Source organism: Lycium barbarum, chromosome 1 (genome assembly GCF_019175385.1).
Source record: "Lycium barbarum isolate Lr01 chromosome 1, ASM1917538v2, whole genome shotgun sequence".
Lineage (NCBI taxonomy): Eukaryota > Viridiplantae > Streptophyta > Magnoliopsida > Solanales > Solanaceae > Lycium > Lycium barbarum.
Window position 1 is genome coordinate 168,585,321 of NC_083337.1, and position 23,754 is coordinate 168,609,074.

Genomic DNA, 23,754 nt, shown 5'->3' on the forward strand with positions numbered 1-23,754 from the left:
GTCCAATATGAAAAACATCTATGCAATTCCTATTTCAGTTTTATCAAAGTTTGATGTCCCTTGTGAGATTTGTCCCCTTGCTAGGCAAACTAAGCTGCATTTTCCCAACAGTGACATTACTAGTAAACAAATATTTGAACTTATTCACATCGACATTTGGGGGCCTTTTCAGATTCCTACCTATGATGGTTATAAATATTTTCTCACTATTGTCGATGACTTTAGTAGGGGAACTTGGGTTTATCTTTTATCTACCAAAAGCAACGCTTTTTCAGTTCTTAAGAATTTTCTAGCTATGGTAGAAAGGCAATTTAACAAAAAGGTTAAAATCATTAGATCTGATAATGCTTGGGAACTTGGTTCTAGTCATGACAACTCTTCTTTTCTTTCCTCTCAAGGTATTATCCACCAAACCTCTTGTGTGGCTACGCCACAACAAAATGGTGTAGTCGAATGAAAACATAAACATCTCTTAGAAATGGCTAGGGCACTCTTATTTCAATCTCATTTACCCTCTAAATTTTGGGGGGATTGTGTTATGACAGCAGCCTATTTGATCAATAGATGTCCTACTAAAGTGCTAAAATTCAGAACACCATATCAGATCTTGTTTGGGTCTGTTCCTTCCTATAGTCATTTAAGAAGTTTTGGGTGTTTGAGTTTTGCTTCTACTTTAAGTCAAGGAAGAACCAAGTTGGACCCTAGAGCTACCCCTTGTGTTTTTCTTGGATATCCTTTTGGAAAAAAAGGTTATAAGTTACTTGATCTCAAAAGTCAAAAATGCTTTGTTAGTAGAAATGTTATCTTTCATGAAACCATCTTTCCTTTCAAAACACTTAATTCAACTGCTCCTATTTTTCCCTTCCATTCTACTGTGCCTTCTTCATTTGATTATTCTGATTTTGCACCTCCAACTGCACCTATTTCACCTTCTGTTTCCTCTTTATCCCCTTCTACTACTCCTTCTTCTCCTGTTTCCTCGCCTCTTTCATCTTCTTCTACTTCTTCCTCTGTTTCGCCTCCTATTTCTGATATTGCACCTCCTCTTCCTACTACTAATCCTGTTGTCCTTCGACAGTCTACCAGATCCACTAAAACACCAGCCTACTTGGATGATTATGTATGCAGCACAGTTCACCTGGCTAATGTTTCTCATCATTGTTTTTTATCTTCTGTCGAAGCTCCTACTTTTTCTTTTAATGCCTTATCTTCTCCTAACCAACATTTTTTGAACTCTCTCTCTCAAATTCAAGAACCTAACAGTTTTTCCCAGGCAGGATGCTATGGCTAAAGAATTGGATGCTTTGGTTTCTAATAATACTTGGGAAGTGGTTGAACTTCCTCCCGGTAGAAAGGCACTGCCTTGTAAATGGGTTTACAAGGTCAAACTTAAATCAGATGGTTCATTCGAAAGGCTAAAAGCACGACTTGTTATAAGAGGGGATTTTCAGAAGGAGAGTGTTGATTTTACAGAAACCTTTAGTCCAGTTATTAAGATTACAACAATCAGATGTGTTCTTACTATTGCAGTCAAGAAAGGATGGGGTTTATTTCAACTAGACGTTAACAATGCTTTTTTACATGGGGAATTAGATGAAGAAGTATATATGAAATTTCCCACTGGGGTTCAACCTCCTACTCCTTCACATGTTTGTCGCCTAAGGAAGTCTCTTTATGGATTAAAGCAGGCTTCACGACAATGGTATGCTCGTTTGACTGCTGCTCTTGAGTTTAAAGGTTATGTTCATTCCTTAAATGACTATTCTCTATTCTACAAACGCAAAGGGAGTTCTATTTCAATTTTGGCTGTATATGTGGATGATCTAGTCCTAACAGGTGATGACATTGAAGAGATACATGCTTTAAAATCATTTTTACACACAGAATTTCAAATCAAAGACTTGGGGAACTTACATTATTTTTTGGGCATGGAGGTGCTCCGTGAATCTGAAGGTCTCATTCTCAATCAGAGGAAATTTATCCTAGAGGTTCTATCTGAATATCATTGCTTTGATCTGGCTCCTGCTAAATGTCCTTTGGATCCCAGTTTGAAATTGAAAATTGATGAAGGTGATCTTATTCCTGATCCAACTTCTTATAGAAGACTGATTGGGCAGCTCAACTATTTGACTCATACCCGTCCAGATCTCGCCTTTGTTGTTCAACATCTTAGTCAATATATGCAGCAGCCTCGACAACCCCATTACAATGCCGCCATTCATGTTCTTCGCTATTTGCTTGGCACTCCCGGTTTAGGGCTTTTTATGTCTTCCACTCCTTCTTTTCAATTGCTCGCTTTTTGCGATGCGAATTGGGCTAGTTGTCCAGATTCTCGCCGATCCGTCAGTGGATTCTTCATCAGTTTGGGTGGAAGCCCTATTTCGTGGAAGTCAAAAAAACAACCATCGGTATCCCTTTCCTCTGCAGAAGCAGAGTATCGTTCAATGCGCAGAGTTGTTGCAGAAATCACTTGGCTTGTCCGATTGCTTGAAGATCTTTCGATTCCTCCAAGTTTACCCATCTCTCTTCAATCAGACAGCCAAGCCGCCATCCATATTGCTAAAAATCCAATCTTTCATGAGCGGACTAAACATGTGGATTTGGACTGTCACTTTGTTCGACAGCAGTATTTGGCCGGATTAATTTCCCTTTCCTTTGTGCCTTCATCTTCCCAGTTGGCAGATCTATTCACAAAGCCCTTATCAGGGACTTCTCACCACTCTATTTTGTGCAAGTTGGGTGTCCGTACCTCCCCCTCCAACTTGAGGGGGGGGGGGGTGTTGGTGAGAAAGATTACAGTGACAAACAAAGTACAGATGAAAATGGTGTTCTGATGAATACTGAGTTGTTTTGTCCGTAAAGTTTTTTTTTTTACCCACTGCTGTTGGGTATTTAATCATTTTGGGCTTCAGACAAATTTGGGCTTGGATACAATATCGTTCCAAAGCCCTTGTGCTCACGTTCTCAACCTGAAGCCCATATGCTCAAGAGTACAATACAGCTGTACAAAGAATATTTCAGCTGTATACAGGATATGCTTTACATAGTATTCCTCCAGAACATTCCTTGTAAATACATTTATGTATTTCCTTTTTTTTATTTTAGAATTAGCTAGATAAAGATGAATAGTTTTTTTTTTTTGACAGGTGTACATTCTGTTAGAATAGAGATTCCTTTTTGGCTAGCTATAAATATACGTTTGTACAGCATACAAAACAGACAGTGAATATACAAAGAAAAATTCCTGCATCTTGTTTTCTTTGGGATATCTTTCGTTGATATGTTTTTGTTGACCAAAAATGGGAGAAAACATTCTGACCACGGACCCTTTGTAATATTCTTTTAAGAGTTTACGTTACTGTAATAAGTAATAACATTGTCAAAAATATTTCTGCAATTAGATCATTTAAAAAAAAGACTAATAGAGTTAAATTTGTTACACTAGCATACAAATTAAATTCTTTTTTACTATTAAAACTGAATTAAAGTTTGCCTGTTGATTAAAACAAGTGGTACGTACATGATAGTAATAATTGTATACAAGTACATTATTTAAAAATAGTTCTGTGTAACCAATCAAAGAACAATGATTTTAATCGGGCAATTTGCAGCCTTCGTTGGAGGTGGTCTTTAATTTTTAATGGTGGTCTTTAAATTCTGCCTTCAGGTAGAATTTGGCCTGCACAGGCAGAATTTCTGCCTTCAGGCAGAATTTGCACGGGCAGAAATTCTGCCTTTGCAGCCCAAATTCTGCCTTAGGCAGAATTTTGCTGGGCAGATTTGTAAAATTCTGCCTGAGGTAAAATTTTGTAAAGTTTGCTTGGCGAAAATCTATCTTGCGATTTTATTTTTTTACTGAGGTGGGATTCGAACTCACAACCTTGGAGTATTAGCGAGGGGTAAAATTTAAAGACCACCAATTTGAAGGGCAAAAATTAAAGACCAGCCCAAATAAAGGGCAATCCGCGCAAAAAAAAAAAAAGATTTTAATCGTGTATGGGGTTTTGACTTTCGTCGAGGGTGCTTGGCTGCTCTATGCCAACAATTTGCTTTGGTTGGCATGTCAAATTTGACTTGCACGGCTGATTTTTTTTTCCTTGGTTTTTTTTTTTTTTTTTTTAATTTGCACTGCTGCCTTCGTTTTCATTATCACTATCTTGTATGACACGTCCTTTGTGTGTTATTTTCATGTTTTGTATCATAGCCAAATCAGATTGGCATGTGGAGCTTAGTCAGATATACGTAACTATTCGTCCAATAGAAATAGATAAAATTGTACTCGATCAATGTTTCTTCATAATAGAGCCATGTTTTGTGTGTGTGTATGTACTATAGACAAACAGTTTAAATAGTTGAGATTGAAAGCAATAGATACGTATACGTCTGAACCCATCGAGTTACAATCAATTTAGCTCATATTTATGCATCATCATTTATGTTCATTTCTAATGAGTCCATTAATAAAGTTAAATTTCATTTATTTCATACACCAAAAGATATGTTCTAGTGGTCAATGAAGTGGTTGAAAATCATAAGGCAACATTTTTCATATGTTCAAACCTTATAAGTGAACAGAGTTACTCGATATTTATGTTGAGAGAGTAATTACCTCTTAAATTTGCCAAGGACTCGAGAGGTGACAACAAGCTCTCTTTCTCCCTCTCATATGCTTTTCTGGCATTAGTATTAAGCAATAGATTATAGATGTCGCAGTGGCATCTCATAAAGCAAAGTGCATATGCTTAAATTTAAAGCCTGCAGTTGGACAAGAGGGTTAGCTTTATCCAGGGGCATAATCTGATTAGGAAAGAAAGGAATCTGAAACACTACTCATACAATACAAGTTATTGCACCGCCAAAGATTCAAGTACCACTAATCCGTAGCTTTTCTATTTCTAAAATATGAGCATACTAAAGTACAAATTGAGAACAAAATGTGTCTAATGGAAACACACTTTGCCATGTCAATAAACTGTGTCTAATGGATACATTTTTAAGGAGTTTAGATGTTCAACGGGTACGTACCTGAAATTTAGGTGTCTAAATGAAACTTGGTCGCATTAATTGGCCAAACAAAAAACATAAAGACAAAATTGAAAAGAAATAAACAGAGTCTATCAGCTAAATTATGGAACGACTTTTGTTTATTTTCTTTTTTTTTCTTAGTTCAGAAAAGCAGCATCTGTTAGTTTAATGGATTTTTTGAGTTGAACAGCTAAATTTATGGTGCCGGAGCAAATGCATATTAAGGACTATCTCTGTCAAGGGGATATATCTGATGGAAATCAGGCATACGCAGCGGAAGCAAATATCCAGGATCGAATTTGCATGTAATACAGACAACACATAATCAAGATATTAATCAAACATAAAATTGATACTTATCTCTTGAAGCGTGACCGCGATCAAGAATCGAATCTTCAACCACGAACACACACCATCCACCAGATCGTTATCCTTCAGTTCCACGGTTTTCTGCTGTGTAACCCGAATAATACTAGAATTTGTAAAATTCGTGTGGGCGAATTTCTATGAAAAAGTTGAAGAAACTCCTAAAACCCTTAGACTCCTTATGGAATAAGACCCCTATTTTATCACTACAGGTTTAGGGTTTTCCCCTTTTCCAAAACTTATTGGGTTTTTATTTTTCACCAAGAAATAATATTCCATTTAATTCTTTATTATTCGGGCACAGCAGGGACCACAGAATTTAATTAACGAGGCTTCCTATTATGGAATTAATTCAAGAAATCTGAATTAATCCTACCATAATAAATTACGAATTACTCAACTAAAAAATCGTAACTGCACTCCTCAGTTCAATTTCGAAATCATACATTAAAACTTATTTAACTCCCCATGTTAAGATTACAAATACCAATCAATTAAATTAAATTACTGACAATTTAATTCATTGACTAATTGAATCCTTTATATTTATGCTTAACTTACATCTTGTGACGGATACAAAATCCACCTACAGGGTTTTCACATGAGACTTATAAGCATCCATAAAGGAGTATCATCAATCTCAAAGTCGAGACATGAATTCTATCAACTAATTATTATTTCACAAATGTAATTTGTCATCATCCAATTCACCAGGAATACATAGACCCCGAATTGAGTCGTACCTTTTAATAAATCAAAATAATGAACAAATCACACTGATCATAATAATTATATCAAGATTAAGAGTATAAATACATTTAATGAACTAGAGAATTTGTTTTATATATTCAGTACAAAAACACTTATCTCTACTTGGTCCGTTCAATACATAAAAAATATACTAGCACAAGAAGATGAAACTATACCGTTCCCATCATGAAGATACATTATATTAATCTTGGGCTACAATCATACCGATGGCTTTGTCCAATTTCCATCTTAGATTGTGAACATAAATTTTATACTTATAAGAACCGACGATTTAATCTTTCGTGTATAAGCTAAACTCTATACATTAAATCATCTACTATATAAGTAAATGACACACATACTGATACATGATCTATTTAATTCTTTATTAAACAATGAATAAATAATTGTTCTATAATAAATACTATATCCAAACACATGGTTAATAGTATATATCCCAACAATATCAAGGACCAAAATGGTCCAACCCCCGTACATCAAGGACCATTTTGATCATTTTTTCCAAATCGGAACGGAAGTTACATCCATTCTCTTCTCCTAATCAATGGAAAGCTTGGAAAAATTGAGGAAGGAATTGGAGCGTTGGGATTATTCGGCGTATTACTATCAAAAGCACAACTATTATGAGTCGAAAAAGAAAGCCGGTTATATGTTGCTTGACTCGTTTATGAGTAGCTGTTCCAAAATGGAGGAGGCCTTGAACAAGTATAATACTCTTCCTTTTTATGTTTAATTATTCGTATATTTTTCTTTTGAATGCATATATGCTGGTCATTTTCTTCCATTTTGTCTAATGCAATATCATTTGCTCTAGTCTGAACATCACCTTAACGATTATTGATCATTTGTTTATGAGTTCCAAATCGCGTTGAGGATTATTTCTTGTTGAATGTCTGCAGATCTCTTTGGGTAATGAAACTGACACCTGTGAGAAATGCTGAGCCTTATAGCTTTCAGGATTTGAAAGATTTGACCGACAAGACTATTGCCAACTTTTAATCGACAAGACTATGTACGGGAGGATGTTCGTAGGTCATGATGAATGCAATGTTGCTATCAAAACATAGGATTTCTTTGTTCCACAGCAATGCTGTTATCCTGACCATCAGTCTAGATTTTGTGTATGTTTTAATTTGTTTGATCACATTTCTCTCTTTCTCCGTTAACGTTTTTTCGCTGAGATATCTGGAAAATTTAATTTGCAGAACGAGCTTGAAATACTGCCGGCTGAAAACCAACATCCATGTTTGATGAAGACAAAGGGGTTCTGTTTTCAGTACATACTTGCAGTGGTTTATGACGAAATTACCAACTAAACTTTTGTCACGGAAAAATTTGAATGGGAATTATGGGATGGTAGAATGAAGGTGGCGATTCAACTTGCATGTCTCTTCGCCTGGTTTCATGAGAGGCGATTTGCATTTGGTAGTGTCAGGCCTTCTGGCATAATGATTGACAAGGTATATAACAGCTGAACCTTAGTTAATTTTGGACTACCTAACTTCTTGACGTTTTACAATTTACTGTTCAAACCGGCCTGCAGAATTTCAACATAAAAGTATTCGACTTTGGTTTCCTTGCTCCTGTCAGGGTGGAGGATAACGGAGTTCCCGTGTATTATTCTCGTTACGTAGATGCTCGCGAGGCTAGAGCTAGATACGGTGCGTCCCTTTAATTTTATTGTCTTATTTACTTCAATATCTATACTACTGCTAGTGAACTTTATGGTGAGGAATTGATGGTCAGTGGCACCTCTATTTTCTTAACTGATTACTAGAACCAGCTAAGCTCTGATGCTACGTGCATATGACTTTGTTTCTCAGGAAATTCGAGCAGCAGAACATCCTGAATTTGAGCAACTGACATTAACATTAGTATGGTTTGTGATCCATGCAGGTGTTCGGACTTTAAAAGCTGATGTTTCCATATTTGGTGTTCTACTTGTGGAATTGCTTGGCAATAACTACAGAGATATAAAGAGGAAAATGGCACTCACTCCTGGATTCTGAAGCAGCTCCAAGAAGGAAAAACATCAATAGTGGATAAATCAATTCTGCAAGATAATGATGAGCTTGCTAATAGCATCACAGAAATAGCAGTGAAATGTCTGAGTGAGGATCCAAATGAACGCCCACATATGGAGGATGTCTTTGCCAATTTGTCTAATTTGGTAGGAGCAACTCCCAATTAAGGAAGAACAATGTTAATTAGTATTCTGTTGATAAGAATTAGTACTTAATATGAATCATTTAGTCTTCCCTTTTGTACATTCACCAATAAGGGTTGCGGTGCACAGGTGGAGTAGTAAGTACTCTTTCATTCTTAGCTAAAGGTCTCGAGTTCAAGTCCTAGGTAAGGAGTGCCTCTATTAGGAAGTGCAAATCCGGATTTAATCATGTCTCAATATGGTTACTGGACAACGGGCGGGAAATAAAAAAGACAGGAATCAGTTAGTTGGATTGCATGTATTAAGGCTGGATATGTGGAGGTGAAGTAGAAATCAAAAGAGGTTCAAGATCTAGTACAAATGCCCCATCTACACTTTTTGCTAGGTATTACAAAGTTTCTCACCCTTTTTTTTTTTTTTACAAATTTAAAATTAGATTAATCTAATTTACTAAACATGAATACATAAATAAAATAAATTTAACAATAAGGAGCACTTCATGAAAGATCAGCAATTCCGTACAATAAGTTCTCTTTTTTCTAATAATGATGGTGTTCGGGCCAGTTTGCGCGCACCTCAACTATTCTACCGGGTATTACTACGTCTTCAAGGCAAAATAAGCTTGAAACAAGCTCAAGTAAGGCTAGTAGTTGTTCAGCTGCAGAACCAGCAAGGATTTATAGAACTTAGTAATTTCTTCGTGATCAAGGACATCCTCAGTTTGAATTAGTTCGCCACTTAGAGCTTCCATACTAATGTTGGTTATTCTTGGCAAAAAGTATAACCAAACACAACTTCATCTTCAAAAATTCCAAATAAAGTGAAAAATATTTGATTTCTGTGGCCAAACGCCCAGTGACGGATTCAGAATTTTTACTCAGGGGGTTCGGAAAAATAACAAAAGTTAAATATAAAAAAATAATAATGTTACTGGGAATCAAACCTAGGACACCAAAGACAATTTTGAAGATCCTGGACCACTTGAGCTAACTTTTTACATTTGTTCAAAATATTTAGAAGTTAATATATGTACATAAACACAAAAAATATACCTTATATATATACAATATAATTTTTTTATGGAGGTTGTACCGGTAAACACCCTAGGCACCCTAAATCCGCCCCTGCAAAAAAAGTTGAAGTTCAACTGGCAAATTGCTGATTAGCTCCAAAACAAGCATTCAAATGTCCAGTCTTTCAACTGTCCGCCGTATGCGAGGTATCTTCGCCGGAAATAACAAAAAATCAGCAACCAAAACCCCCAAACCTACCCTTACCTCTTTAAACCTCACCAATGACACACCCCAAGCAATTGTAAATTTCCTTAAGAAATCATCAAAATGCCCTAGTTTCCGACGCTGGCGTCCCAATTATGAAATTGCCATTCACCGCCTTGCCAAAGCCAACCACTTCTCAGGCATCGAAGAAGTTATCGAGCATTTAAAACACTACCCAGAAATTCGCGACGAGTCCTTTGTCGCTGGGCTTATTCGTCTTTACGGGAAAGCTAAGATGTATGATCATGCACGTAAACTGTTCGACGAAATGCCTCAACTAGATTGTCCCCCGCGGAGTGTCTATTCCTTCAATGCCCTTTTGACATCATGCATTACATCAGAGAGATATGATAAAATTGGCGGATTGTTTCGTGAATTGCCCGAGAAATTGTCAATTGAGCCAAATTTAATGTCGTATAACCTTGCGATGAAGGCGTTGTGCAAGGTTGGTTCTTTGGATTCTGCAGTGCTTTTGATGGATGAGATTGAAAAGCATGGGATTAAGCCTGATATTGTGACTTGTAATACGTTGTTAAGCGCGTTTTATGAAAGTGGGTTATCTGAAGCTGAAAACTTGTGGATTATGATGGAAAAGAAAAATATTGTTCCTGATATTTGCAGCCATAATATTAGATTAAGAGGCTCAATTAAAGTCAATGGGGTTTCAAAGGCGCTTCAGTTCTTCGAGGAGATCATTAACAAGGGTTTGAAGCCAAACAAATTCATTTACAATACTATGATAAAAATGTATGTTGATGAGGGGAATTTGGACCAGGCTAAAATGTGGTATGAAAAGATGGTGCAAAATTATTGCCTGCCAGATGTTGCAACGTTTCATATGCTTATTCCTTTGGCTTGTGACACGAAAAAATTTTGATTTGGCGCTGCACTTGTGCAGGAAAGCTATTGATTCACAAGTACTTGTTTATAGAGCAATAATGCAGAGGGTTGTTGATGGCTTAGTTGAGCACTCTATGATTGAAAATGCAAAGGAGTTGGTTAAGTTGGCCAAGTCTTGTGAGAGATTCCGGTATCGGCTTTCTTTGCCTTTGCATGACTAGTTGTTTCTCATCCCTGTTTCCCTATGATTTAATCTTTTGCTTGTTTACTTGAGCTTGTATCAAGCTTGATTTTGCCTTCAAGATGAAGTTAGACAAGGTCTGAGGAATGCTTGGATGGACTATAGAAACTTTAGTTTGGTGTGTAGGGGAAAGCTTTTTCATTAATATATTTCCCAAATTTATTACTACTATTATCTTAGACGAGAGCTAGAAATTAAAAATCTTGAACAGATTTTCAATTCTTATATTAACTATAGGTTTACTAATATTGTACTTTATTTTTGCCCTAATTTGGTAACCAGTTAATGTGGTCTTTGTCGTGGTTTGAATTTTTTAAGCCTTTCAATCATTTCGAACAACTAACACAATGTAAGTCCTGGTGCAGAAGTAACTTCTGGCATTGCAGCGGATTGTGATACTGATAAAGATATTGATGGAGAACAGTTAAATGTGTACATTTTTCAGTCAGATACCTCTAGCATCTCAGTCTTTCATAATTTTGCTAATATAGTGTATGCAGATGAATTATTTAACCACCTAAAAGTGGGGATAGGTGTTGAATTTGTGACAATGATGAGGCTGGAAACTAAGTACATGAATGTCCACTTGTTAACAAACTTCAAGTGCTCCAGTGGGCAAATGCCACTATTCATAAACACTAAAATCAGAATTCTATTTTTTTCTTTCGGAATGAATTCAACTCTACAACATTCTATGGGCATATTATTGAATATTGAACAATAACACCCCAACACTGCAAAATCAACATCTGGTGGGCTAGTTGCAGCACCTGATGCTCCATACCATGTTGCTCAGTAAAAATACAAAACTGATGCTTTGATTCTTATTGTGAGGAAAAAGAATCACCTACGATGCTTTTAATTCCACGGATGTTACCAATTAAAAATTAATCCTAGTCTAAACTGCCTCCTCTATTCACCCACTGTCAGCCCAAATCCAAACTTGTAATCTTTCTTTTTATGATCAACCTGCAGGCGCAATCAGGAGGGACAACAGTGAAGTGTGCATGAGACTGGAGACTTATAAAAACAACGAAAGTAGTTATTTGAAAGTAAAAGCTCAAAAAGTAAATCATAATCGAATCGTATGTCATCCTTAAGAAAGAGAAAACTGCACCTGAGAAAAAGAGAAGTGGGATGGGGAAGAAACAAGTATATAAAGAAATAGCATTAGACCTGCAGTACATATGACACTCACCTCAGCAGAAAGAATGAAATTAAGACCCATGTTCAAGCGCTCTTCCAGGAAAGCAGCAACACAGCCATTGGAATCAATCTTCCCTCTAAGACGACACTGTAATGCACAAAATATTACTGATTTTCAAAGAATGTAAAGTCTTCATAAATACTGCTGATTAGTCATCCCAATACAGACCACCTTTGACATAATAAATGAGTCAACTATAGGTATGCACCCAAAACAGCATGAGAAAGTTAAAAAGTAAACTTATAGTATTAACTGTTTCGCAATCATGATAATATGAGGCAACTAGAATAATGCCTCTTTCTTTTTTTTCTGATAAGTAGAATAATGCCTCTTTCTTTTTTTTCTGATAAGTAGAATAATGCCTAATCTTATGCGTAAGATTTATCAGCAAAGATGTCCTAAGTTGCAGCTAATGGGTAAGACACTCCACTAATCAAAGAAATAGTTCAATCGCAAAAAGCCCAATGTATGTTGTGGATCAGAAGCCACTTTCCAGAAGTTGTTCTACTAGAGCAGAATTAGAGATATGCATGAATCAATTGGCATTACAACGACCGAAATTCAGGAAACTTGTAATTCCTCTGTAGTTTGCAGCAACCTCTAATTGCAATGTAGAAACAAGAGACAAATTGAAATGTATAGCATTAAACACTTGATGAAAGTACTTCTTTACCTTGTCTTGTATGAAATATCAGTAAGCAAATGCTAAATACCATATGTTATATTTTATAAGAGGGATGATTTTAGGTTATGTGCGGGAATGAGGAATTTCAACCCTCCACACTCCGTCTACCGCCCAAAAAAAAAAAAAAAAAAGACACCTTACACTTGTTTTCAACTGATGAACGAGAGGAGATGCAAATGGAAATCAAGCAAGAACGCATGCTGCATACACAATATGCACGCCGATCATCTATGCCATAACACAGATATGGAAGAGGTGGTACGAAGAAAGAGTTTTACTAGAAGTGGATATTGATGTTGTTCAGCCATCAAGGTGTCAAAATCTAATGGCAACAAATGATCTCTTGGAGTCAGCATGCAATCAGTTCGTAAATAAAAAACAATTTTCCCAGCATCAAACTGGCACGCCTGTTTAAATAGCGGACATGATTGCAACAGTGCAATACACTCATCAAAACCAGATGACAGGATAGATACTGAAAAAACTACAACTTGTAAGTGCAAAGCTTTCCAGTCAACATTTTCTAATTGTTTGTTTATCACAGAAAGTTACCTGCCGAAGGATGTAATCATAACCAAAGCTTGCTGTAACGTCCCTAGACATATAGTTGTACATAAAGTCTGATGCTAGAGACACCTGCATGCAAGAAAGGATTTAAGAAAAAAGTTACCAAACCAAGTCACCATTAACTCTATCTCTAGAAAAGGGGGTGCCTTTTTAAAACCTTTTCAGAAACTTTCTGAACATAGCCCAGTGCAACCATTCCAGTGCTAGCAACTTGCCCTGTAGCAACCTGCACGCAGAACGAAACATGCACTAATTAACAGAAAAATTGAATCAACCAAGCAAGTTGTAACATACTCATTAAACAAAAACCATAGATATTAAATGCTGGTGAAATCAGCATATAAAAACACAATGGATAAAGGTTCTTCTGTAAACTCCTTAAATATGTTTAGAAAAGAAGAGAAGAAACAGCTTCAATTCCGTGAGATTTTGCATCACGAAAATATTAAAAAGCTACAAATATAAGCATTTTGCTTTCTGGAAGACCATTCAAATTTAGTGTGACGGAGTTCATATTACAGAGAATAGAGAGACCCAACAATGGCCTCAACATTTCCAGAGATATCTTTCAAAGGAGCTTACTACTTGAACTCTTTAAAAGGAAAACAAAATACCTAATGGTAAAAATTTAAATCCCTCAACTTTTAGAATGGCGACTATGTAAATAAACACAGGAAATTAAGGCTTAATACCTAGATAGCCCCTTAAACTTGGCAGGTTTTGTAAGATAGACACTCAAACTTAGCTAGTAACCGATAGACACTTGAACTTGGTAGAAGTGTGTCTTTCAGACACCTGTGTACATAAGGCTAAGTGTGTGAAATACACTTGCTTCTAATGTGTTATGTGGACCAATTATTAAATGACACGTGTAATTTCAAAGAAAAAAAATTGACAAATATAACTAAAAAGTATTACAAAAAAATAAAGCATATATAGAAAAAATGTAAGGAAAAAAAGAAATAAACCCTCCTCCCACTATACACTACCCAGGCAGTTCCCCCTTCCCCTCCCTTTCGCCACCACCACCCTCTCCCCCAACCCCCTTTTTCCATCTTCTTTCTCAAGAAAACTCCGGCCCTCTCATTAACTCGTGCTCCATCTACCAACTTGAACTCCAGAAATAACTCAACTTGGTTATGATGAGTTAAAAGCTTTACTTAAAATTGGACCTCAACCTCAGTCCTCAGACCTTTTACTTCATTATGACTTCATCAATTGGGTACAATGTTTGGTTTTTACAGTATGAAACTTGAAAATATTGGGATATTTATTTGTATATTGGGTTTTCTTTCATAAAATTTGATAGCCTACTTGAATTTTATGTTTTTTTGGTGATATAGTAATAACCTAATTATGAAAAAGTAATTGATCTTTGTAAAAATGGAGAACACACGCTAATTATCCAAGGAGAAGAATCTGATAATACTAACAGTTAAAGAAGGAGTAAGTTGAAACTACGGGACCCACACGGAATAATATTTTTATTTTGAAATGTAAAAAATCAATTACATACACGTTTTGAGGGAAAACAGAATCACAATTTGGGTTATCAAGCGCTACTATGTGCATGCAAAACAATCAACTTGCCATGTCAACATGAGATGTTTAAAAGATACACCTTTGCCAAGTTTAAGTGTCTATCTGGTCACTAGCTAAGTTTGAGTGTTTATCTTATAAAACCTGCCAAGTTTAAGGGGCTATCTAGGTATTAAGCCGGAAATTAATTAATGGAAGTAAAAAGGACAGCAGGGCTAGAAAGGAAAATACATCAAGTATTTTCCTTACCTTTTAAATAGATCAAATATTTTCCTGACAAGCATATGTCAACCATCACCCCATGATTATCATCCCAAACGCCTAATTGACACGATAAAAATGCATTTATTTACGGAAAACAAATCACAGAGGAAACAGAATAGGGCAGGTCGATCGATTTAAATTGCTGGCAAATGCCTCCAAAAAAAGAAGAAAACACTGCTATAATATTGCCAAAAATCTGTCTAATACTAATGAAAATCGAATTACAAATATCCAGACGCAGACCCAGGATTTGAGCCACGGGTGCACTATTACATTAAATGCAAACCCATCACCAGTCATAAGGACTGATAATAGCTGGCACATTCAGTCGGTTCATGATTAATATCAATTCAGTTTAATAGATTTTTTATTTATAAACAAACGATGGGTGAAACAAAATTAGTTCACTTCATTAAGATTTTTCTCTCTCAATATGGAGGGACTTAAGGAGCCTTCTACCAATGAACCAGCTGGTAATTTGTGCATGTAGGTGCCACAACTAATATATCTCTACTTCTTGAAGGTAATTAAATGTATCTAAAATTTCCCAGTGCCGGTGCACCCTCACCCTAACACATCGGTCCGCCTCTGCTAACATCAACTAACAACTTCATGTTCTAAATGTTCTTTCATACATTTATTTATCTGTTGTCATCATAATACCTTCAAATTTTATTTAAAAAAGAATAAACAAAGAGCACGCTACTCTAATAGGGAGTTATAGGAGTATCCAATAACAGGCACCATACCATCTTATCTGTGTTGTAGCGAGCAGCATAGCCAATGCCAGATTTCCGATGCTGACCAGCCCAGAACACTTCACCACCCAGAGACAAATGCGGAGTAACACTCTGCAAAAGATATAAAGGTGTCGTTAGCAAATTTAATTCAGAAATACATTGCTTCATCAAGAGGATTGAAAGAAATATAATATATGTGACATACACCCAAAAATTAAGTAAAATGAACTCCAATCACAATCAACGGAAGCATAGGCAAAAAATAACCCTGCTTATATATTAGTAATGAAGACTGCAATATCAAATTGCTACCAGCTGTTGGCGAGTTAAGTCCCATGGGAGTTAGCAAAATTGTCGTTATCCCAAACCATTGAGTAGATACTGGCTTTTTCAATTCAAAGCTAAAAGTATCATAATATATGCAATATTATTCACATGAGATGACCTTTCCTCAAACAAGAAACTGCATTTACAAAAAATCCTAGATTTATGCATAAGTAGCACATCATATGGAGTAAAGGGTGGCACAATCAGTTTATTATTCTTCTTACCACTTTGGGTTATAGGATCATGAGGGTGGTGAGGAACATGTATTATATTCTAAATCCAAACTAAGATATCTCAGTTATATTTAACCTGGCCATCGAAGGTAGCGTTTGAGCTGGCATCAGTCACTGGTTTTTTCTCTTCTTTGCATTTTGCCCAAATGATCTGATCTTTTGACACACGGTGTGATATTATTTCTTTGAAATAGGGACACTACAGGATATTTATCTCTTGCTGACACTAGAAGAAATTCCCGTGCTGTTTTTTTTTTTTTTTTTTGAAACTGGTAATTGTGTATTCATCAGCATTTAGGACATGCTGGAGACCTGTCCCGTGCTGTTTTCTCTTGCTTATTCTCAGTCCCAGTTGCCATTGTGATATTTCTTCTTACCGTTACTCTAGCCTTGATACACAACCCCTATAGGTTATAACACCTTATTTCAACTTAGTCAAATTGTGGAGGTCCCTAGCTTGAACCAAAAATTGACTCTGTTTGAGACTTCAAGATATTTCATGTAACTCGTGGACATAAATGTGCGAGACCTTTAAATCGGTTCTTACTGTAAATTACCAGAGACAAGGCCATTTACTTTTGTAAAATATTAGTTCTTTTAATGATATCTTTCATTGGCTAAATTCCAGAGTTAAAAGTTTTGATCATTTACCTGGATGTAGTTGGCTCCAACTAATGCACCATTCCCAAGTTGAAATTGTGTTCTGTAGTCTTTACCCTTTGTAAACAATAAAAGACGAGAATACGCAATTGTTAGTCTTCCCAAGTCATCTAGGCTATTACCATAGTTTGTGCATAGCACAGATTGACTGAAACAAGAATAGAATGACGCATAACAATCCAACTGAAATCATGAATTAAATCCAATGGATTCTATGCAATGAATTTTGTGCATATAAGTAAAGAAAAGTACCTTGTAATCAAAATTAACCATCCCATGCGACATGTGCGGCTCACCCGTTAGCTGGGTAAGTAGAAAAACACAAGTTATATGACTTATTCTTGATATATATTAATTGCTCGCTGACACTATCAAAGCTCAGCAAAGAATATGCATACCTGCGCATTGGCCTTCATTGCAAGATTCTCAGACAAATCACACCTCACTCTTGCATTCACTCTACCGTCTGTCATTACTCTCCCAAAAAGCATCAGCTGTCACAAAACAGCCATTACTCCAACACTTAGATAATCATATGAGTTTCAGACACTAGATAGGGATAGTATCAACTACACACCTTGGGATCTATAAAGTTGGCACCAAACTCATAGTGAGCAGTCGGAATTTTGACTATGTCCGCAGACTGAGTAGGAAGTTCCGTGGGCCCCATTAAAACACTAACAGAAGTAGCAAGTAGATTTCTTTTACCATTGAGAAAACACCAGTATCCCTCCAAGAAAGGAGAAAGCATAGTAATGAATCTGATACAAGTTTTTGGAAATGCCAAAATCTACCTGTGACTGAGTGAAAATCTCTGATTAAGTCCTCTGGTAAAGTCAAAACGCACGCCTTCAAAAAGTTCAGGCTTTAAAGACACTGCCAAGATAAGACATGCATTAATTAATACATCCCTTTATGTATACAGAAATACACAAATAAATAGCAGCCTTAACAGCAGGCCAGCCACTGTATATGATTAACTTGACGACGATTTGAAGACATAATATTGATAACGGCAATAACACTAACATGAACAACAATAAAAACAATGTTAACAATAAACTTATACAAGTTGAGAGTTTACATGCAAATAAAACTTCTTCTAGCAGTTGATTACTAATCTAGCTTGCAGCGGACTATACCACCCACCCCACCTACCGCCCCGCGCCTACCCCACCCACCCCTTCTAGCCCCCACCACCAGAAGTTGCACTCCAAATTCATAAAACTCATCGTGTTTTGCTTTGAATATATGTGCAAATGGTCTTAAAACGACATTTTCCAACTAGCGCACCAAACACAAGAAAGAAAATGAGTAGTAAAATCACTTATTCTCCAACCGGCGATATCAAACACACCCTGGTTATGTGATATTATCAATTAGGTTAACAAAATAATGAGGCTAAAACTGCAAGCTTGAATTACATTTCAGTCTAACTAAAGAGTGAGCAAGTTGGAGCAAAAGACCAACTTTGTTTCAATCCAAAACTAATGAGGAGGATCACTCATATTAATCATTTAATTCCATTTCACTCTATTCAGCCACATGAGCAAAATAATGGAATGGAATGAAAATCAAACACGGTATAGTACTAACTGAGAGCTTCACGGTGAATTTCTTCATAAGGAATGGGACAAGGTAAGTTCAAGTAATCCACTTTTTCCGGTTCAATCACCGTTGGCTTTGAAGAATCTGTAGTTGCCGGAGGGACGAAAGTGGCCATTTGTGTAAAATTTGGAACTCAAATAACGAAAATGTGAAACAAAAATGTATATAGCCTCCTCCTTCTTCTTCTATTTGCCTGAGAAGAGTTCAGTGAGAGCGAGGAGTTAAAACCCTTACAAAACCCCTTAAAACCCGACCCGTTTTAGGTTGTGATTGCTAGTTGTTTTAATTTCTTGGGGGTGACTCAACCATTTGACATTGAACTATTTACTCACAATTAATGTTTATGTAAAATCAATAATTTAATCTTAAGAACTATACCACTTAATTATAGTTAAATAATTACTATCAAAATATATATCTTGTATTTATTATTTCGACGCAAACACAAACTATGAGTTCTGCTTTGATTTTATATAACAGTATATTGAAATTTTACGAGCGAACAATATACTTTTAAATATTTAATATTTGAATAGATACGTTAATTAGGGTACTTGTGTGTAAAAAAAACCTCTCAAATAGAATTAATATGATATTAAAAAAGGAAGGTTATTAACATAAGTTTAACTAGTGCTGATATTATAAAGGTTTTTGTACTGTTAGCCATCTCGAAACAACTTCGGACATACATTAATTTAAATATGTCTTTACAAAATTGAACTTTAATCATTTTCGCTTGAGTTTTTTTTTTTTTGGTCTGACTTCGATCCTTTTCAGCCATTTTGCTTGAAGTTCAACTATATATAGCTGAAATTTAGTCATTTTACCTGATTTCAACTAAAAACCTTTAAAGATCTACACCAACAATAACAATAACAATATACCCAGTGTAATTTCACAAGTGTGATCTGGGAAGGATAGAGTGTACGCAGACCTTACCCTTACCTCGTGGAATTAGAGAGGTTGTTTCCGATAGATCCTCGACTCAAATGCAACAAATTAAAGCAGCTATGAAAAAGGAACTACAACAGTGCATAAAACATAACAAATAATAAGGAAAGTAGTTCAGAGCGTTCAGAAAAAAGCCCCGTAACAACAGCAAAATAGTATAATAACCGGAACACAATAAACAACATATGGTAACAAATATCAAAAGCAAGAAAACGACGTAAATAAGCTAATACAATGACAGACATAATGCTCTAGACAAACCACTAAGCCTAATCCGGCAGAGCCACTAAGCCTAATCCGGTAGAGAAGCAAGACAATTCTCAACTACCTATTAACCTTCTATCCCAATACTTCTATACCCTCATATTTAATGTAACATCCCGTATCTTACAACAAAGGGTAGACTTGTATCGTTGGAGTTTAGCGAAAAATTTTGAGAGTTTGTGCCTTTTGCAAAAACAAATGGTCGACAGGCCTATTTCGGGAACCCATAACCCCTTGATTCGTTGAGAATTTTGGAAAAGGTTTCTTAATGAAAGTTGTAGTATGTAGAAATTCCTTTCCAGGCATATAAGGATAAGTCCAATCAGAGTTCGGAGATATGATCGTTGAAAAATCGCTAGTAGAGAGGTGCTTAAGATTCGATAGAATCGGCTAGTCTGACTTCCAGCCAGATATCATGAAAATATGTTACGAATTTGAGAAAACTTCCTTCTTCAAAATTGTAGACCTTTGAAATACCTTTCCAACGGTAGGTCTCCCAGTGCCAACGGATCTCTGTGGTAGGGGTTATGTCCGTTTTACTGAAGGGCACAAAAGCTGAAAATTTTGCCCAATGTACGCCCAGAACGTACGGGACGTCCTTTAAAGTACGGGACGTCCTTTTAGGTCGTCCTTCTTCCGTTCCTCACTTTTTTTGGCAGCCAAAGTACGGGCTACAAGTACGGGACGTACTTTAAAGTATGGGACGTACTTTGTCGCCGTACTTTCACCGTTTTTGGCATAAAATTTGGTTTAAAATGGGTATGGTCTTATTTTTTTTCCCACTTTTCAATCCCACCAGCCCTAGGACGAAATCTTCCTTTCCAAAACTCAAGAATACGCTAAGGTAAGCAATCCCAACCTATTTCAACTAGATTCTAACATATGTGTTAATGAGCATTAAGCAAGAATTCATCATTCTTAACCTAGGGTTTTCACGAAAACCCATTTAAAGGATTCAAGACTCAAGCTTTTGGGATTCTTCTCAATTTCAGACCTATAGTTGCAAGACTTGGAGCGTATACAGGTATGTGAGGCTAACTATCTACATTAAGGAATGTTCATGATTCTCCCTACGCCTCATTCTTCATACTTGTAAGTAATTTGACTCAATATACAGTTTATCCCTAGTTTCATGATATGTTGTAGAACTTTATCTTCTAGGGTTGCAGTTACAGAATTCGTTCATGGTTGTCAATTTGAATATCATAAACTCAGCACGTAATCTTTATAGACTTATGTATTGTTACCACATGAGTCTCAATCTAGAAATTCAGTATGCTCAGAAACAGTCAGTGGTTCCAATTCAGTCCAGCATGTCTATTTCAGTTCAGCTTTGTTCATTATTATTGTGGTCTCAGTCCTTATTGTTAATTTGCCATAATTAAACATATGTGATTTTGCCCAAGGGCACAGTACAGTCTTGTGTATACGTATACATGGCTGAGGTCATTGACCGACGCACTACTAGGCCAAGGCCACAATGTGCATTTATTATGGGTCGAGGCCCCACATATACAAACACAGATAATACAGATGATTCAGATACAGAGCAGGGAGTATTCATATCTCTACTTCCTTGCTATTACAGTTACATTTATCAGTTTCAGTTTCAGTTCCAGTATTTTATTGCTTCAGTTGCTTTACATACCAGTACAATTCAAATGTGTTGATGTCCCCTTTTATTGCTTGGGGGCCTGCATCTCGCGATGCAGGCAACGACATACAGATTGACGATCCAGCTACTTAGGAGTGTTCGTATCAGCTACTTTGGTGAGCCCAGTTTCCTCCGGGGCGATATTAGTCATGCAGTTCTTACAGTTTTTCTAGACAGTTACCTTTCAGTATTCATCAGAGGCTTCATAGACATAGTCCAGACAGTCAGATATTTATTATGTTAGCCTTGTTGGCAGTTGTTCAGTTGTTTTGGTTTAGCTATGTTGGCTACGTTCAGATATTTCAGATTGTCTAAGTATTTCAACGTTATGATTTCAGTCAGACCTTTAGTATATTAGCATGTGTTTAGTTGTTTCCACATTCAGTTATGTTTTGATATCACATGTTGATTCAGCCAGCCAGTTGGTTTGCTCGGTTACATGCAGTCAGGCACCGATGTCGTGTTACGTCCAGGCCCAGGTTCGGGGCGTGACATTTAAGGTCAGTAAGTTGAAGTTGTCTACCTCTCCTCATACCCATTATATCTAATTTTAGACATTGTATTATTTTAAAAACTTTAGACATTGCATATTTAAAAGGCCAAACCCATCGACAAACACCTATGGCCGTCTCCACTTCTTTCACTTGAGCACTTAAAGTGATCCTTGTTTGATTTAGACACTTTAGGTGGGCCATTCCTATTCCAGTTAGACACTATTTGCACCGTTATCGGAGGAAAACCAACACCAGTCGTCTCCTACGTGGATTAAGTGGCCAATTAAATTGTGCCAGCTCATTTAAATTGTGTCAACTCAATCAAATTGTGCCAATTCATTGTAATTGTAAATTCACTAATTTGTAAATTCGTGGAGTTTTGACCATTAAAAATTGAGGCTTTTGGGCTGGTTGGATGTGCAATGGGGTGACGCCCCCTTTGGTGTTGGTTTTGCTCCGATAACGGTGCAAAAAGTGTCTAAGTGGAATAAGAATGACCCACCTGAAGTGTTTAGATGGAACAAAGGTCACTTTAGATGCTCAAGTGAAAGAAGTGGACGATCACAGATGTCTGTTGATGAGTTTAGCCAATTTAAAATTATTTTGAAGTGGATAAACGTGCTAAAATTTAATAAATACTGATTTTTAGTAATATCCAAATGGGATACAAGCGAACTTTTTGTCCAAATGCCCAAAGGAGAAACCCAATATGCCAGATTTTCAAATAAAAGGAGAAATAATTGGTGGGTCAGTTGGGTCTACTCATTCTGACAATCAACAACAGTGTTCAAGCACTCGAGTCACCTCCAGCGACCCCTATACCACCCTGCTGCCGGTAAACTGCTTTGTTCTTCCTTACACCTATATGTATTATATTATAAACAAACACATGTAAATACAACTATCTTTACCTATGTCATCATGTTTCTTCTGTGTTTGACAAACTGCCATTTGGGATCAAGAACTGTTTTTTTACTTCTTGTATTGCATTTCTTTTTCATGTTTCAACATTTTGGGGCCTTAGCACGACAAGGGGGTTCAGGTTTTTTAGTTAGTAGAAGAAGATGCAGAGTACTGGTGATGGAAAAAAGAGTACCACTACACCTGCAGTTATTTTGTATTTGTGTTTGTGTGTGTAGTTAATAACTGATGTAACTAAGCTTCAACTTCTTTATCTACTTGAAAGCTGATGGGAGTACAGGTTTCAAGGAAGTTTCACATATGATATGATTTTAGTAAAGTGACATTGATCCTAGATGAGTAAACAGATATTCGTATGGCTAGAAAGATAGGAAGCATTATTCTCTACTTAGTCTCTTAGAGGAAAGCTTGTTGTAACCCTAAAAGACAGCTTTTAGCAATACCACATCCGCCCCTCTGCATTTGTTTTGATGGGGCTATACTACCCTTATCCTCCTGGTAATGCGAGGACTTTGTATGTGGTGATATATTTTGTAACAATTTAACTTTAAAATACTCTTACCCTTAATGAGGTGATTTATGGCTACACAAATATCTATAGCTTATCTTGATAACAATTTTCAGCAGTCTTCCTTATTTCTTAAACTCTGTGTCTAGTCAAACACCTTCACATAAATTGGGAAACAGGGAGTACAAGCCAAGGGCTTGCTGATGTTCCATTCTATCATGTTTATTTATCAGCGTATTCTCTTAGTGCAACAAAAACAACATACCCAGTGTAGTTGCATAAGTGACGTCTGGGGAGGGTCGGATATACGCAGACCTTACCCCTACCTTTGTGGGGTAGAGAGGCTGTAATGCGGGAGTGAATATTCTTCTCCGCTCCCTCTGAATATTCTCGAGCAATCGAGGAGAAGCATCGAGTATTCTAGAGACCCAACCATGATTAATTC

The 23,754-nt window shown here is 36.5% G+C and overlaps 3 protein-coding genes across 4 annotated transcripts; 2 read left to right on the plus strand and 1 right to left on the minus strand.

Annotated features, from left to right (window-relative positions):
* The first annotated feature begins 6,653 nt into the window (after positions 1-6,653).
* Positions 6,654-8,455, plus strand: LOC132626581 (LEAF RUST 10 DISEASE-RESISTANCE LOCUS RECEPTOR-LIKE PROTEIN KINASE-like 1.1). Of its 2 annotated transcripts, XM_060341499.1 has the most exons (5): positions 6,654-6,867; positions 7,062-7,283; positions 7,368-7,622; positions 7,706-7,823; positions 8,059-8,455. In XM_060341499.1, the coding sequence occupies exons 3-5, from the start codon at positions 7,524-7,526 to the stop codon at positions 8,169-8,171; spliced, it is 330 nt and encodes a 109-aa protein (XP_060197482.1). In that variant the 5' UTR covers positions 6,654-6,867; positions 7,062-7,283; positions 7,368-7,523; the 3' UTR covers positions 8,172-8,455. The 2 variants fall into 2 exon arrangements, with proteins under 2 accessions (XP_060197482.1, XP_060197489.1); XM_060341506.1 differs by lacking the exon at positions 6,654-6,867 and having other exon boundaries at positions 6,877-7,283.
* Positions 8,456-9,260: 805 nt separating this feature from the next.
* Positions 9,261-10,980, plus strand: LOC132606772 (small ribosomal subunit protein mS79 (rPPR3b)-like). Its single transcript, XM_060320409.1, has 2 exons — positions 9,261-10,392; positions 10,505-10,980. Exons 1-2 carry the CDS (start codon positions 9,515-9,517, stop codon positions 10,665-10,667), a joined length of 1,041 nt encoding a protein of 346 aa, XP_060176392.1. The 5' UTR covers positions 9,261-9,514; the 3' UTR covers positions 10,668-10,980.
* Positions 10,981-11,247: 267 nt separating this feature from the next.
* Positions 11,248-18,811, minus strand: LOC132606782 (mitochondrial import receptor subunit TOM40-1-like). The gene is made up of 11 exons (XM_060320417.1): positions 18,506-18,811; positions 17,704-17,785; positions 17,487-17,586; positions 17,308-17,403; positions 17,162-17,212; positions 16,901-16,966; positions 15,699-15,800; positions 13,304-13,372; positions 13,132-13,215; positions 11,886-11,981; positions 11,248-11,656 (listed from the first exon to the last, which is right to left on the minus strand). The coding sequence occupies exons 1-11, from the start codon at positions 18,630-18,632 to the stop codon at positions 11,600-11,602; spliced, it is 930 nt and encodes a 309-aa protein (XP_060176400.1). The 5' UTR covers positions 18,633-18,811; the 3' UTR covers positions 11,248-11,599.
* Between the last annotated feature and the right edge of the window lie 4,943 nt (positions 18,812-23,754).